The sequence below is a fragment of the Thunnus albacares genome, chromosome 5, assembly GCF_914725855.1.
Source record: "Thunnus albacares chromosome 5, fThuAlb1.1, whole genome shotgun sequence".
Classification (NCBI taxonomy): Eukaryota; Metazoa; Chordata; class Actinopteri; order Scombriformes; family Scombridae; genus Thunnus; species Thunnus albacares.
The window spans coordinates 23,218,909-23,233,015 of NC_058110.1; the positions used below are offsets into that span (position 1 = coordinate 23,218,909).

Sequence of the window (14,107 nt, forward strand, 5' to 3'; positions counted from 1 at the left end):
CCCGCTTTTTAAATGTGCAGTTTCATCTGCAGGCCATGCAACATTAACCTAACCACCATGTAAGTGATTTAAGTGTGATATTTACTGTAATACAATACATTACTGGTATGCATCACAAGCAACTTTCTTTGCAAGTTTGCAAGTCAAGCTACTAAAATGTATGACAACCAGCAGCTGCCTAATTCACATTCAGAAAGTAAAAAAAACGAACAAATAAAAAGATGGTGTTTGTTCAAAAGTCTGTCATGTTAAGTGTTGCTGTCGATGGGCCAAAACGAGCAAAAACACTGATCTGGTCTTTTAAGTGGTATACTTTAGTACTTCACAAGCTTAACTCAGCTTTGCTTTCATGTCACATCAGTAATATTGTGTGTTGTGATGTGTACTTTGGTAATACTGTGTGGTTAGTGGTTTGAAACCAATCATGTTTAGGACCCTTTGATGTAATTTTCCTTTTAAAGACCGCCACAAAGAGGAAGTTACAATACAGAATCTCATATTAGCTGGTTTGCTACCTTAATGATAAAACAGACATATGATACAGTATTGCATTAAATAGTCGGCCTCCCCTGTGAAAAACAAAGGACACAGAGGTAACAAAAAAAGCACCAAAGTCACAAACCCTGCAGTGGGAAACCTCTGAGGGAAAATGGATAGTTTTAATGAAGAACAGTCATCTCACATTTTGAAGTTTCTGTTACATCTGTCCTTACATGTTTGTCCTTCTGTAGGAGACATGCCTCACTACCAGTCGAAGTCACCGAGAATCCTGGGAGGTTGGTGTCTGCAGGCTGCAGAAAAGTCGTCCCCTGCCGCAAGTGGAAGTCAGCTTCCTTTGGGTACAGTAAGATGTTATTTTTATGACTACACGCTTAATGATTAGTTTGTCCCGTGAGCACTACAGCACTTACTCTTGCCTTGTTAATGTCTGAAAGTCATCACAACTCCTATTCACGCACTGGTACTTAACCTTACTGTGGCAGATGTATCGTTCATGACAGCTTGACAGCTGCAGACTTTGCTGTGTCCTAATGTTTGAGTCTTCACAGCCGTTCTCCAGTCATCAGCTTTTTATGACACAGCAGTTTCAGTGCTGCAATGTTGTTTTTTCCTGATGTGTACAGTGAACTCCAGTGGCCAGATGCACTGTAGGAGGAGCTAATTAGCCTTAGCCCTAATGAAATATGATGCCTGCGTATATGAGCCTTCATTGCTGCTCAGCCATTAGTCTGGGCTGAGCTCTGAGTTTTAAAGAGCCTCTCAACGTGCGAGGAGAGATGAGCGCAGGCAGTCGCATCAGTGGGACAGACTTAAGGGGCTTCAAAAAGCTGGAGAGAGTTTCAAAGACACCTCCCAGTGCCGCGTGCTTCATCATCAAATAGCAATGTGCGCCTAATCCATAGCCCACTTTTGGCTCATGTGCAGCCCAAAAATAAATCCCAGTGCAGTAGTGGGAACACGTTCTATTTTTAAAGCGCAGTGTTAAGAAGTTTCTGATGAGTAAGAACATCTGTGGGTTGTTTTTAGACTTTGGTAACATTTGCAGAAATGAGGGAATGCAATTTTCTTGCTGATTAATAACTCACTCATTTGTGTTCTTTCTATTTGCCCCGTGTGATTGTTGCTTAGTGAGTAATTTTCAAGCACAGCCGAAAGCTAATAGGTTAAATGGATCGTGACTGTAAACAAGATGATGACTCTGATCAGAGGTTGATTGTTTTCCTCTTCAGCTCTGCAGCATTGTTTGCTTCTGTTTAGGCTCACCCATCTCACGCAGACACACTGCTATAATCAACCCCTAATTACCCAATGATGACACTGTAAGGGAGCATGCCCCCGTCAAATACCTAATGTTTTGACACTGCTGATTTATTTCAGATGGTTTCTTTTCTGTTGATCTTTCTCTTTATTTGGTGAATTTTCTGCGGCACTAGTGACAATTTAGTCCTTGTCTCGCTCTTGCTTATACAATGTTTCTGGTCTGTTTTACTGTGTGGATGACAATGAATGCAAGCAAACACTAAATGCACACCCTCAACACATTTGTTAAGGGTCAGTTTCACATGCAGGGTGCTTTCATTATGTTAACGTGTCTCCTCGCTTCCCTCACTCGCGTCTCAGCTCCTCCTAGCAAAGAAGCAAGAGAGGGAGGGCGGAGGAATTTGTTTTCACCAAACGGCACGTCCTTGCTCCCTTCAGCACCATTTTGAGTAGACGGCAACAACTCATGACGCACAGCACCTCAACTGTCAAATATGTAGAAGTTAACTATCGATATGTAGAAATTATTAAGTAACAGTTTAATAATGAATAATTTCTACATAGTGATAGCTGGAAGGAAAACATCTGATAACTGCTCCAATTTTTATCATTTGATTATAGATCTATAGCAGCGTCTGTCTGTCACAGAATAAGACACAAATAGACAATTTGAATCCGGTTATTACTGAAAGAACAGAACTGACGTAAAGGAGCAATAAAAAAAATAGCTGTAGCCTGCAGAATATGTCTAAATAATATATTTAGTTTGTGAAAGTCTGACGTCCTTTTCAGACTCAGGATGATTTTATAGGAGACACGCAGCTGTGCGGCATCACATTTTCCTGAAGGAGCTGAGACGTATGTGAAATGGAAAAGAAAAAAAGAAGCCTTTTGGCTGATGAAGAAAATAATACAAGAGTTTTACAAGAGTTTTGTGATTGATTCATGATTCAGTAATTTTTATTTTATGAATAAATATAAAAAGCTGCTGTTGGTGACGTCATTCTTGTTCCACGGGTAGTTTTCCATCCAGTATTACGACAACAGCCTGACTGTTTACTGTCCCGTCAGATCAGCTGACCAATCAATAAACACGTTCGATCAAAGGGGTGTTGCCATCTGGTAAAAAACTTCCGGGTAGGATACATCTGCGGTTCCTCGCTCTAAGCTCCTCCAAGAGCCTCCTCGCTCCTCGTCTCCTCGTCTCCTCGAGGTGCATTTGACGGATTGGAAGATCCTGCATAATGGCGGAGGGGGAACGATTTCCGAGAGGAGAGAGGACACGAGGACACAAGGAGGCATAAATTAGCCTAATGAAAAGCACCCACAGGCTCAGACTCACACAAATGCAGTCGCATTCACGAGAAATGACTCAAACTGAAAGCAAACATTTGTTATACAGCTTTTTTTTGGTCATGTCTTACCTGTTTTCTGGGCATTATTTCCTGTAGCTAGACAGGAAGATCACTTGACATGAAGTGACAAAGGTCCAGGGCCAGATTTGAACCCAGGATGTTGTGGTTCCAGTATGTGGTATGTGCTGCAGACCACTGAACATTTTTCACATGGTGGCAGAAAAGAAATGTAAAAAATGTTGGGTAAGCATTCTCCACTGAAGCAGTGGAGCCGTGTGAGGCTCTCAGCGAGTGATTGATCTTTGTAACGGTATTTTCTGTTTGTGTGGCATTAAAGGGGAGTGAGTGAAATATTAATTATTATGCCATTTGTGAGCTGCTGTTCCATGTCCTGCAGTACGCTCAATCTCTCCACTTGTTTTGGGGTGTTTTGTGTCAGCATATTGGAAAATCTTAAAGAAAACTTCAAATATGAGACTTAGCGAAAATGTGACTTGCATTTAGTTATCGCAGCTCAGTTATTTTAATCTATTGTTATTTTCAGACATCTCTTATATGCTGTTATTCTCTGCAAGTTTCAGTAATTTCTGCAGACTTTGGAAGCTAACTTAAAGAGAAGGTATTAGGGATTAATGGGGCAACTTTGGTGTCGAAGCTGTGTTGTTCAGAGACTGACTCGCCCAACATGCTTAATGCCAGAGTTGGGCCGATCTCTGGGGACGACCGATCACATTCAGAGCAAGCAGAGCGGCTGCTAGAATGTAATAGCGGAAACATACCCGAGGGATTGACTTGTATTGTTACTTATGCTGTGTATTTTTTCTTTACCTCCCTTTCCTTATTTGCCTTCCTCTCGTATCACTCTGTACCTCTCTCTCCTCTGCCTCCCGCCCCAGTAACAAAGCAATCACACGCATTTGTTCAACTATAGCGCTGCACAGGCACTAGATGTGACAGCTTATTTCCCATGCCTGAACGTACTTATTTGAGTCAATGAAGTTAAGTAATGATGTAGTTGTTAGACCACTGGTTATGATGAATCCTCTACTGAGCCTGCTAAGATGATCAGCGGAAGGAGCGAAGGGTAAATTACAAGAATAAGCTTACAAACCATTCAAATTAATTGTGTTCACTTACTACTATCACCAGAGTGTGATAGTCAGCTCATCCAAATGTTTGTCCCACCAGGTTTTATGATTGCAGAAGTTGTTTTGAGCAATATAGAGGACAGTTTATGGTTGTGGAGAAAAATCTTCACACATTATTTGCAGACAGTGAGATGACTAAAATCAAAGGAAAGTTGATTTTTTTTTCTCGTCAAGTATTGCTCTAGCTGGCTTTTTTTTAGGCAGACAACTCCATTGCATGTTTATGTTTTAGTTGTTTTTTTTTTATCATGATTTCAAAAGTACAATAAGGTTCATTCAGGGCTGCAACTAATGATTATTTTTATTATCAATTAATCTGACATTTTATTGATAATAAATAGCGAAATGTCCAAGTTATGAGACCCCAATGTGACGTCTTCAGATGCCTATTTTTGTCTGACCAACAGTCCAAAACCCAAAGATATTCCATTTAAAATATAAAGAAATGCAGCATAAAACAGAGAAAAGTAGCAGTCTTCACATTGAGAAGCTGTTTTGCCATTTTTTAGATCACTGTTTAATAAGTCAATTATCAAAATTGTAGCTGACAATTTTCTCTACTTCAACAAATGTATTAATGGACTAATTATTTCACCTCCAGCTTCAATTAATCCAAGTTTCATGTGTTTTTACAAAAATATATATCTTACCCTTCGCCCCAACTGTGATGTTAACCTTGGTCCAGATAAGTGGGGATGTATTTCCATTGGCTGTTGGATTCAGCACCTTGGACAGTGACGTGTCTGTTAATCTGACTCCGAGGTTATGAGCGCCACACATGAGTACACATTGTTAATATCAGCCGGTTAAATTACTGGGATGTAGAAGTTATGATCACGCCTTGAGTGCAATACGATCTCTGAACCTGGACAGAGGTGGTCGATTACCTGACCTCTATCAGAACAACATGCATCAAATCAATAAACATGTTCCTCTAGGTGTTTAATGTCTTTCCATTCTTGACTTTCCCACACTGCTCTCAAGCACAGTCAATCACCGGCTTCCGACCGAAACTGTGCCTGTAGACGACAATAGTCACTAGACCCAGTCAGAGCAGGGAGGGGGAAATCATTGCAAAATTAAATGTAAAGCATAAAATAGATAAACGATACAAGAGTGAAAAGTTAATTAATAAAATGAGAGAAGAGGAGAATTACTTTAAGAGATGAACTACAAATTGGATGGTTAAATTGCCTCTTGAGCTGCAATACTCGGTCTGAATAACAAACTGTATTAAACTTAATTTCACTGTCCCGACTTGCCGAAGTAGAGTGAGCGTAGTCTATGATAATGAACAGTAAAGAATCCAAGTCAGATTAACAGTCACATATAGTGAAATATTTTTAAAACTATTTCAACATCTGGAAAGGGCATAATTCCTTCCAAATGATCATAAAAAAGAGGCAAAAACTTATATACATATATGGTGGTGACCTGGTTTCCACTGCATTTTTATTTGGCACATGCTGCTTATGCAGACTTGCATCGATGACTCTGTGTGACATATAAACAAAATTAGGGCCACACCTAACAATTATTTAATTGTCATTATCAATGAATGTGTCGATTTTTTTTCTTGATCGATCGATTAGTCACTTAGTCTTTAAAATGTTAGAAAAATATTGATCACTGTTTCCCAAAGCCCAAGGTTATGTCCTCAAACGTCTTTTTATCTGACCAAAAGTCCACAACCAAAATATATTCAGTTTACTATCATAGAAGAATAAACTAAATAAATGGATTCATCAAAATAGTTGGTGATGAATTTTCTATCAATCGACTAATTGATTACTAGGCTAATTGTTGCAGCTTTAAACAAAATACCATGTCTACCAGCAGTGTATTTAACACAGCTTGAAGTGGCTGAATCCAAGTTTTTCACAGCATCTCCATCAACTGCTGCTGTCTCAATATCAGCTGACAGATATTGAATATCATATTTGTCAATTCATATGCTGCCTGCACTTTATTTAACAGCGTTTCTTTGCCCTTGACTGGCTTTGCCGTGACCTGAGAACACAGAGATTTAGAGTTCCCTGTTGAGGCTGCAGAAGTAGTGAGTCTAGTCCAACAGCGAGGAGTTTTAATGTCCTGCCAACTGGACACAATGTCAACATAACAGTTCATTCATTCAGTTCATGTCTGTGAAGTTCTCAATTTTCTTTTTATATAGCCTACCTATGTTCTGTTTCAGTCACCATTTTTCCCCATGTCATCCCTGCCATGATTTCTCCCACTTGAATCTTCTCCCATACGGCTGTGTTGATATGAAAGGAAACCTATATTGAAAATGTCTAATGGCTGTTTCGTTTGTGTGTGTGTGTGTGTGTGTGTGTGTGTGTGTGTGTATGTATATGTGTAGAGTGCTCCGCAGAAATGAGATGGGTGAAAGCAGGAAGTGTGTTTATGTCAGGTGAAGAAAGTAAAAGTGGAGCATTCAGCCAGGCCAATGGGGATACAGGATTGCATCTCATTGGATAATTGCTCTATACGGTTGACTGAGGGGGGGAAAAAGAATCTGAATTTATCTAAAGGCATGTGGCTGCAACCTGAAAGGAAATGCAACAAAAGCAGCGCATTATATGACCAAATGTGACATAGGAATATAGATGACCTCATCAATAGAGGAAAAAAAAAAAACTTCCCCTATCTGTGGCAGTTCCTCAGTATTAACCACGTGACGAAAAAGCGTGTTTTAACTGATTTGACTTGTGGCGGATGGGGGGGTGGGTGGGTGGGTGGGGGGGGGGGGGGGTTATTGCCTGTGCAGTAGCTGTTGTATTCATTGCCTGCAGCTGCCTTCTAGTTCAGTCCTGTCCAGATTTAAAACCTCTCTGCACCCATCAAGCCCAGCTCATAGCTGAATGAATGCTTTTAAATACCCAAGATGCACTCCCTATCCTTTTTCCTCGCTTCACGCTTCTCTTTTTCTTCTCTTTCTCTTTTTCCTTTTTTTTTCTCGACAGATATACTCTTTCTTCTTTCACTCAATCAAAAAACATCTGCTGCTCTATATTCTTTCATCCTCTCTGACTTTTGTCTATCTGCGTCTCTCTCTTTCTTTCTCCTCAATTAAGAAAACACATCTGACTTGATTAATAGATACAGGCAGTGGCTTTACAGAGGTAAAGGTAGGGCTTGGCGGTCATCGTAAAGTGTAAATCTTTCCTTACATCCCTCTCTTAAAGCTCTCATGGTATTACCAAAAGGTCGTAAAGCTGCTAATATTGCTCTGCCGCGTTTATTTGTGTTCTGGCTTCTGATTTGGCGTTCGACCATTAGAACAGATCTGAACCAGGAGCTCCATTTCATGTATAAATAATTCAGATGCTTTATGATATTCATTATGGTGAATGACTATTTCAGAACCTGTGATTATCTCCAGGCCCTCTAATATTAACACTGCAGAGCACAGCCTATTGATTCCAGGAAATGGCCTGTCTTCCTGGGATCACAGACCCCTAAGCCTGTCTGCAAACAGCCAGTGTGTTATTTGCTGACTGCTGGAGGCAGGAAGGCAGCTCATGAGGCTGTGATCTAGCCGCATGCGGTGAATACGATGTAAAAGTGACACATGAACAACAAATACAAAATATTACAATACGGAGGTTCATGAACCCTGCGCTATGTCTGTTATTGCACGTAGTCCACTGCAGTTTTTTCCCTACTGTAAGGCCTTGACAATATCTGAGTTCATTTTGGAAAAGGGCTTAACGGCATTGTAAACATTTATTGTATGTGGCAGCAAACAGTTCCCGGTAAATGAAGGAGCAGTTGTTGTATGGGAGAGTTAGTGTCAATTTAAAAAAAGCAGCAATGAAAGTACCTTCCGCCTCCCATAAAATTCAGCCAGTTGTATGAATTCTTTCTTTATTGGCACTTTTTATTCTCTGCTGTTAGTATTGTAAAGTTTTGATTTCAGCAAATGGGAAATCACAACTGCACAATGATTTAATAGGCCTATGAAACAGAGGGCCCACTTCCATAATGTGTTTGAACTCTTGGGAAAGCTCTCGGGTTGTCTTTTGAAGTTCCCAGCTTCTGTTTCGTCATCACATTCTCTAAGAGTTAATTACAGGCTCCATGCTGCGCTATGAAGACGGATCACTGGAACGCACACTTTTGATTCTGGAGCGCATTCGAGTCTAAGTAACAGAGAAGAATGTAGAGGCTCATTGTGCTGTGCGCCTTTTCGCTTCACTCAGTTTTGCCGTTAATCCTTTTGGCCGAGGAAGAAATGCACGGATGTGTGTATTTGCATGTGTGTCTGTTTTCATTGTTTTGCATTCAGGCAGCGACGCCATACGTGAACAGCTCTGAAGGATCATGACACAAAACAATATAGGCTGGCCAGCACGTAGTGGAACCATTGGCTCTGTCTCTGCATTATTTAAAGATCCCCGCTAGACATGTTTTAAGATGTATACTAAATACTCTGTTTTGAATAATAATTTGAGTCTGATATGTTTTTTCCACAAAAAAAGTACGATTATCTTGCTAAAATCCTTAAAATTAATCTTCCTTCTCCCTCATTAAAAATGAATCTATGAATCTATGAAAATGCAAATATTTTTAATGTGAAAAGTTTAACTGCTGGACACAAGATGTCTCCTTGTTCACTGTAAAGTCCATTCTCAGTGTACGTGCACTGGAGGCTTCAAGTTTCCACAAATTTGCAGACTGAATTAGTGATTTACCAAAAAAAAATGCTCATAAATTGATAACAACAATCATTAGTTGCAGCCTACAAACAAGATTACATCACGTAATTATAAACCAAGGAAGAATATTCTCTCAGTATGATTGTGTCCATGTGGTAAAAATACATTAAATACTAAATTCAGATCATGTGACATAGTTCAAGGTTTGCTAGTGTGGTAACTTCTGATGACACCACCCAACTATTTGTTTTCTTCACATGATTTTCTATTCTGTGCTTATTCAAAGGCCAGAGCTGTGAGTCAGTGTGGAAGATTGCCTTGACTGGGTATTCATAATAACCAAAATGTCCTTTGACACACTGCTATCATTGCAACAAACATATGCAGCTGCAACTTTAAACCCCTGAATCACAAAAAAGCCAGCAGACCCTCTCAGTAATTAGCTATGACATTATCTATGATGTGGTCATGAATAAAGACATAGTACACTTGTGAAATATTAATTTCTATTTTTTTCAGCAAATGGAAAAAAAAGCCCTCCTCTTGCAATCTACATTCAGTATGCATGAAGAAGCAGCTTAATTATGACAAAATGTGCATTTTGGTGCTCCCCTTCAGAAAGGCAGGAGTTGGTGTTTTCAGTCAAGGTTGAACAAGTGCAACGTGTCTGTAGTAAATTCATCCCTTCAGCGGTAATGAAAAGACACCCAGATGTCTGGTGACAGTGCACAGGTGTTACATTTCAAGACAAAATCATGTGTGACATCAGTGTGATTTTGAAAGCCTTTAGATGATAAAAGCGCAACCGATGCATCTCGATACCAGTGAAAACACGTCGGGGCGTCGTTTTTTTTTCTAAGCCAATGCTTTGCTTTCACTCTATTACATGTTGCCACTTTCCCTGGTAAATTAGATATAGTGAGAGATTAGTGATACTGTGCGACTCTCTCGCATAGCTTATCCTTTCATCAGCTCTATGCCCCAGTAATATCAGGCAAAAGGGCCTCAGAGCGCTTCAGATCTATCTCCCAGTCTGATAGGAGGCATTTGCAATTCCATAGCTCTGTATCGCTGCTCAGATCGAGCGGAGGGAGGGCTCAGACTGGATGAGGTGAGGGAGCAAGGAGTAGCACACTTTTCCCCAGAAAATAAGACTGGAGAGCACGATCGCTCGTTCTCGCCTGCTTTTTCAGCTCTACTGTACTACTCAAGAAGGGATTTGTCTGTGTATGTGCAATGAGATATTAACAAGATGCTGCTGCTGCTGCTGCTGCTGCATGTATGATCTACTTGTGTGTGGGGTGAAATCTCAAGTGAGTGAGCAGAAAGTGATGATTACAGGATGACAGAGGGATTAGATTGTGAGAATAGAAGAGGCCGTAATAAGCAGAAATGAGACATGTAATAGCAGCACAACCTGGTCAAGGACCAGCGGACTAGCTTTTCATTTTATTTTTTGTATGTGTGATATTGAATATTAATGACAAAATAATTACTAAACGGCCCTCTCAGTCGACATACACACACTGCCTCTCTCTGCTGTATGAGTCAGGATGAACCATTAAAAGAATAAAGATGAACTACTCAATATGATGTAGACCACAAATAGTTTGGTGTAAACCCAGTTTTTTTTTATGAGCGGATATAAGGCAATGGAGAAAAATTAGGTGTCTATAAAATGTCCGAAAATAGAGAAAAATATTGGTTATAGTTCCCCAAAGCCCAAGTTGACGTCTTCAAATGTCTTGTTTTGTCCGACTAACAGTCCAAAACCCAAAGAAATTCAGTTTACCATCATATATGACGAAGAAAAGCATGAAATCATCCCATTTGAGAACCTGAAAACAACTAAATTTTTGCTTAAAAAATTGCTAAAATCAAAACTAATTTTCTGTCGATCGACTCACTATTTCAACCCGTACTAGGGGCTTACTAGGGCTGCTGTAGCTCCACATCAGTATTACTGACACCAGCTTATCAAGAAGTCCAATCTTCTGCGATGGCATCGAAGAGCCTCAGCAGAGGCCCGAGGGGTCAAGCAATGGCTCTTTCTGCAGTTAGAGGCAGAGAGACAGCTCTTTGTTTGGCTTACTATGAAAAGCGTGTCTGTCTTTTGCCTGTGATGTTCTCAGGCTTGAGGCCAAGTCAGTGACAGAAGGAGCCTTTGCGCCGCGCTGTGCCCTCTGCCAGAGAGCTACAGAGAGGCTGTGCTGCGCGGCTGCAAGGAAAAACAGCACGGAAACTAAAGCTCGCATCTCCAGAGCAAAGTGGAGAGGTCACCGTCTCAGGGGAGTTCAGTTTTTCCAGCTGTTGACACTAATTGGATTGGTTAGAAAAATGTTTTTGTGGAACAAAAAGTTTATAGGTGTATTTTTAATCAGTGAAAGTTACTGAAAACTGAAGATAACAAAGCTGAAATAACTAACTGTAGGTAACATGGGCTGTGACTTTTTTTACAATAACTATGAAGTTGTTGTGATAAAGCATATCACCAATACAAATTTGGATTAGTTCCTGGGATTTAGTGCATGTTCAGGTTTAAAAACAACTCACTATCTCTATCACTGTGCCTAACTGTAACCTTAACATCAGTAATGTTATTGATCTCATCAGGGTGGCGTTGTTCCTGCAGAAGAGGTGATGCACTGCCACCTTGTGTTCAGCAGCTCTTAGTGCTGCGGTGACTGTGTTCTCTCCCTCTTGTCTCTGTCTTTGTCTCTCTCTCTCTCTCTCTTTCTCTCTCTCCTTCTGATGTGTTTGAAGTGGGCTGAAGCCTCATGAGAGAGAGAGAGACGGGACCCCTGCAGTGCAGCTCAGCTGAGGACAAAATAATGCTTCCTTCTGTTCGGCACAGACAGTTCCACCAGCACTGTCGTTCCTACATATTGTGCAGACGCGTACAAAACACTGCGCTCTGAACATGCACTTTCTCTCGTTAAAGCTTGATAAGATCCAAAGAAGCTAGCTGACCTAAGAAGAGGAAAAACAGAATGCACTTTGATGGGAATAAAGTGCTGCATCAGTTTTGAGATGTTCCAAGTGTACAGAACTTACTGTTTTGTGACCTCCAGCAGTTGTATATCTCTGGTATCTGTCTTTATATCATCTAAGACTGACAGCCAATTCAGCTAGAAATGAGCTATGTCAGGAAATTCTGAAGTCTGTTATTTTCAATTCCAGTTGAGCAGTTCTTGAATGTTTTAGATTTTATTTTGCCTTTTTAATTTTTTTTTTTTTTACAATGCAAATGTATACAGCAACAACTAAACTAGAAAAACATGTGTAGTGTAAGATAGGCCTTTATCTACCAATTATTTTCATTACTGATCAATCTGCTGATTCATTTTTTATATTTACAGTCTCCAGTCTATCAAATATCAAAAAATACTAAAAAAATGTCCATCACAATTTCCCAAGTCCAAGACAACCTCTTCATATGTCTTGTTCTGTCCGACTGACAATCCTAACCCCCCAATTTACTGACTAATAAAACCAATTAATATTTACATTTAGGAAACTGGAACTAGTATATTTTTTTAGCCCTTTTGCTTAACAAGTTATTAAATGATTAATCACTTATCTAGCTTGTTGTCAGATTTTAGATTTTAGTCGGCTCTAGTGTAAAAACAAATACATTTCAGCCAGCACCAGCTCTGCCTTTTTTTTTTAAATGTTTTTCTCAGCTATGTAAGACCCAAATGAAGATGCCCATTCCTCCTCCTCCTCCTCCTCCTCCTCCTCCAGTGACTGTTGGCATTTTGCTGCTTCTCTGCCATGCCATCAAACTGGTTTTCTTGCATTTAGAGAATGTACGCTCACTCTATGAGCTTTATAGTTAGCTGCATTTTCCAGAGGACAGACGTGAGGCAATTAGGTTGGGAGTCATCAGTATGCGTTTCCTATGACAGTTAAAAGCCTGCACTCCTTCTTTCCACATGTGTGTTCTATGTGTGTGCATACAGTATACTGTATGTGTATCTGTGCTTTGTGTGTGTTTTCGTGTGCTGCACACACTCCTGAACAGAATCCTACTGCTACACTCCCAACAGCCCACCACTTGAACCACACATGGCCAGCTGGATTAAAAGGGGCCATATGGTGACAGAGGAGAGCGGAGAGGTTGGCACAAGAAGGCCAATGCATGCAATATTTGTACATCAAAAAGGCCACATAGCAACATGTCCTGGTGTGTGCAGGGCCACACTAGAGCAGAAAATAATAGCATCTTAAATATTAACCTCAGTTCCTGTAGTTTTATTCCGTATGTGTGTGTGTGCGTGCGTGTGTGAGCATCAAAGCCTGAGCTTTTCTGCAAGAAAGTGTATTGCTGAAACCATGAATTTAAGATTATTTTTCAATTTGAAAGAGCATCATGCTCACTGCTCTGCTCCTCTGTCTGTGCATGTGCCCTTTTGGCATATTTGCTTAAAAAAAAGATTTAAACAATTATTCAATTATCAGAATAGTTGCAGATTAATTTTCTGTTGATTGACTAATCAATTAATCAACTAATAGTTGCGGCTCTGCTGCTAGCCTCAGAGCCTTTTTTAGTAGAGATTAAAAACCCCAAGTTTGTAAAAGAAATTGGGATCTTTAAAATCATTAGTGTATCTTCTTGTGAATGAACAATCTGTCAGAGATATTTTGTGTTTAAAATGGATATCATGGCCTGATTGTGGCACAAAAGGAAAGCTCATGGAGTGTCCAAAATGTAAGAGGTTTGTCCTCTGGTTACACCACAGACATTAGTATTGATTTGTTTCCTGACGAGCATGAACACTTAAATTTCATGACAGTCAGTCTGGCTAGTTATGTGGCTCGGGATTGTGGATATACTGGACAGTGTTGGAGTCAAACATTATACCAAGGATGCATTCACACAACCAACATGGCCACACATGCGCTCACACACAAATGACACGGTGAAGACATGCGCATGTCAGAGCTGGAGGGATAAGCACTTGTGCCTGATAATTAGAGGGTACATAAGCAATGTAATTGCAATGAGATGACGCACATATGCAATTAGCTACTACACAAGTTCATTAACAAAAAGACAGAGGTCTGACAGTACTAGTCACCTTGGCGTTAACACTCAATACATCGACAGTGCTGTGTGCCATCGAGTCTGCCCGGGATGAAATGCATCTTCCCCTGGAGACCGTAAGCCATTAGACTAGTG

General features: G+C 40.2%; 1 protein-coding gene across 3 annotated transcripts in view; it reads left to right on the top strand.

The window, feature by feature from the left end:
- The window catches only part of LOC122981895 (IQ motif and SEC7 domain-containing protein 1-like), a 97,407-nt gene that overhangs the window by 26,623 nt on the left and 56,677 nt on the right, over positions 1-14,107 (top strand). For all 3 annotated transcript variants that reach the window (XM_044350714.1, XM_044350704.1, XM_044350705.1), the window contains one exon: positions 732-839. In XM_044350714.1, coding sequence (XP_044206649.1) covers positions 732-839 — 108 coding nt within the window. The remainder of the gene's footprint in view (positions 1-731; positions 840-14,107) is intronic.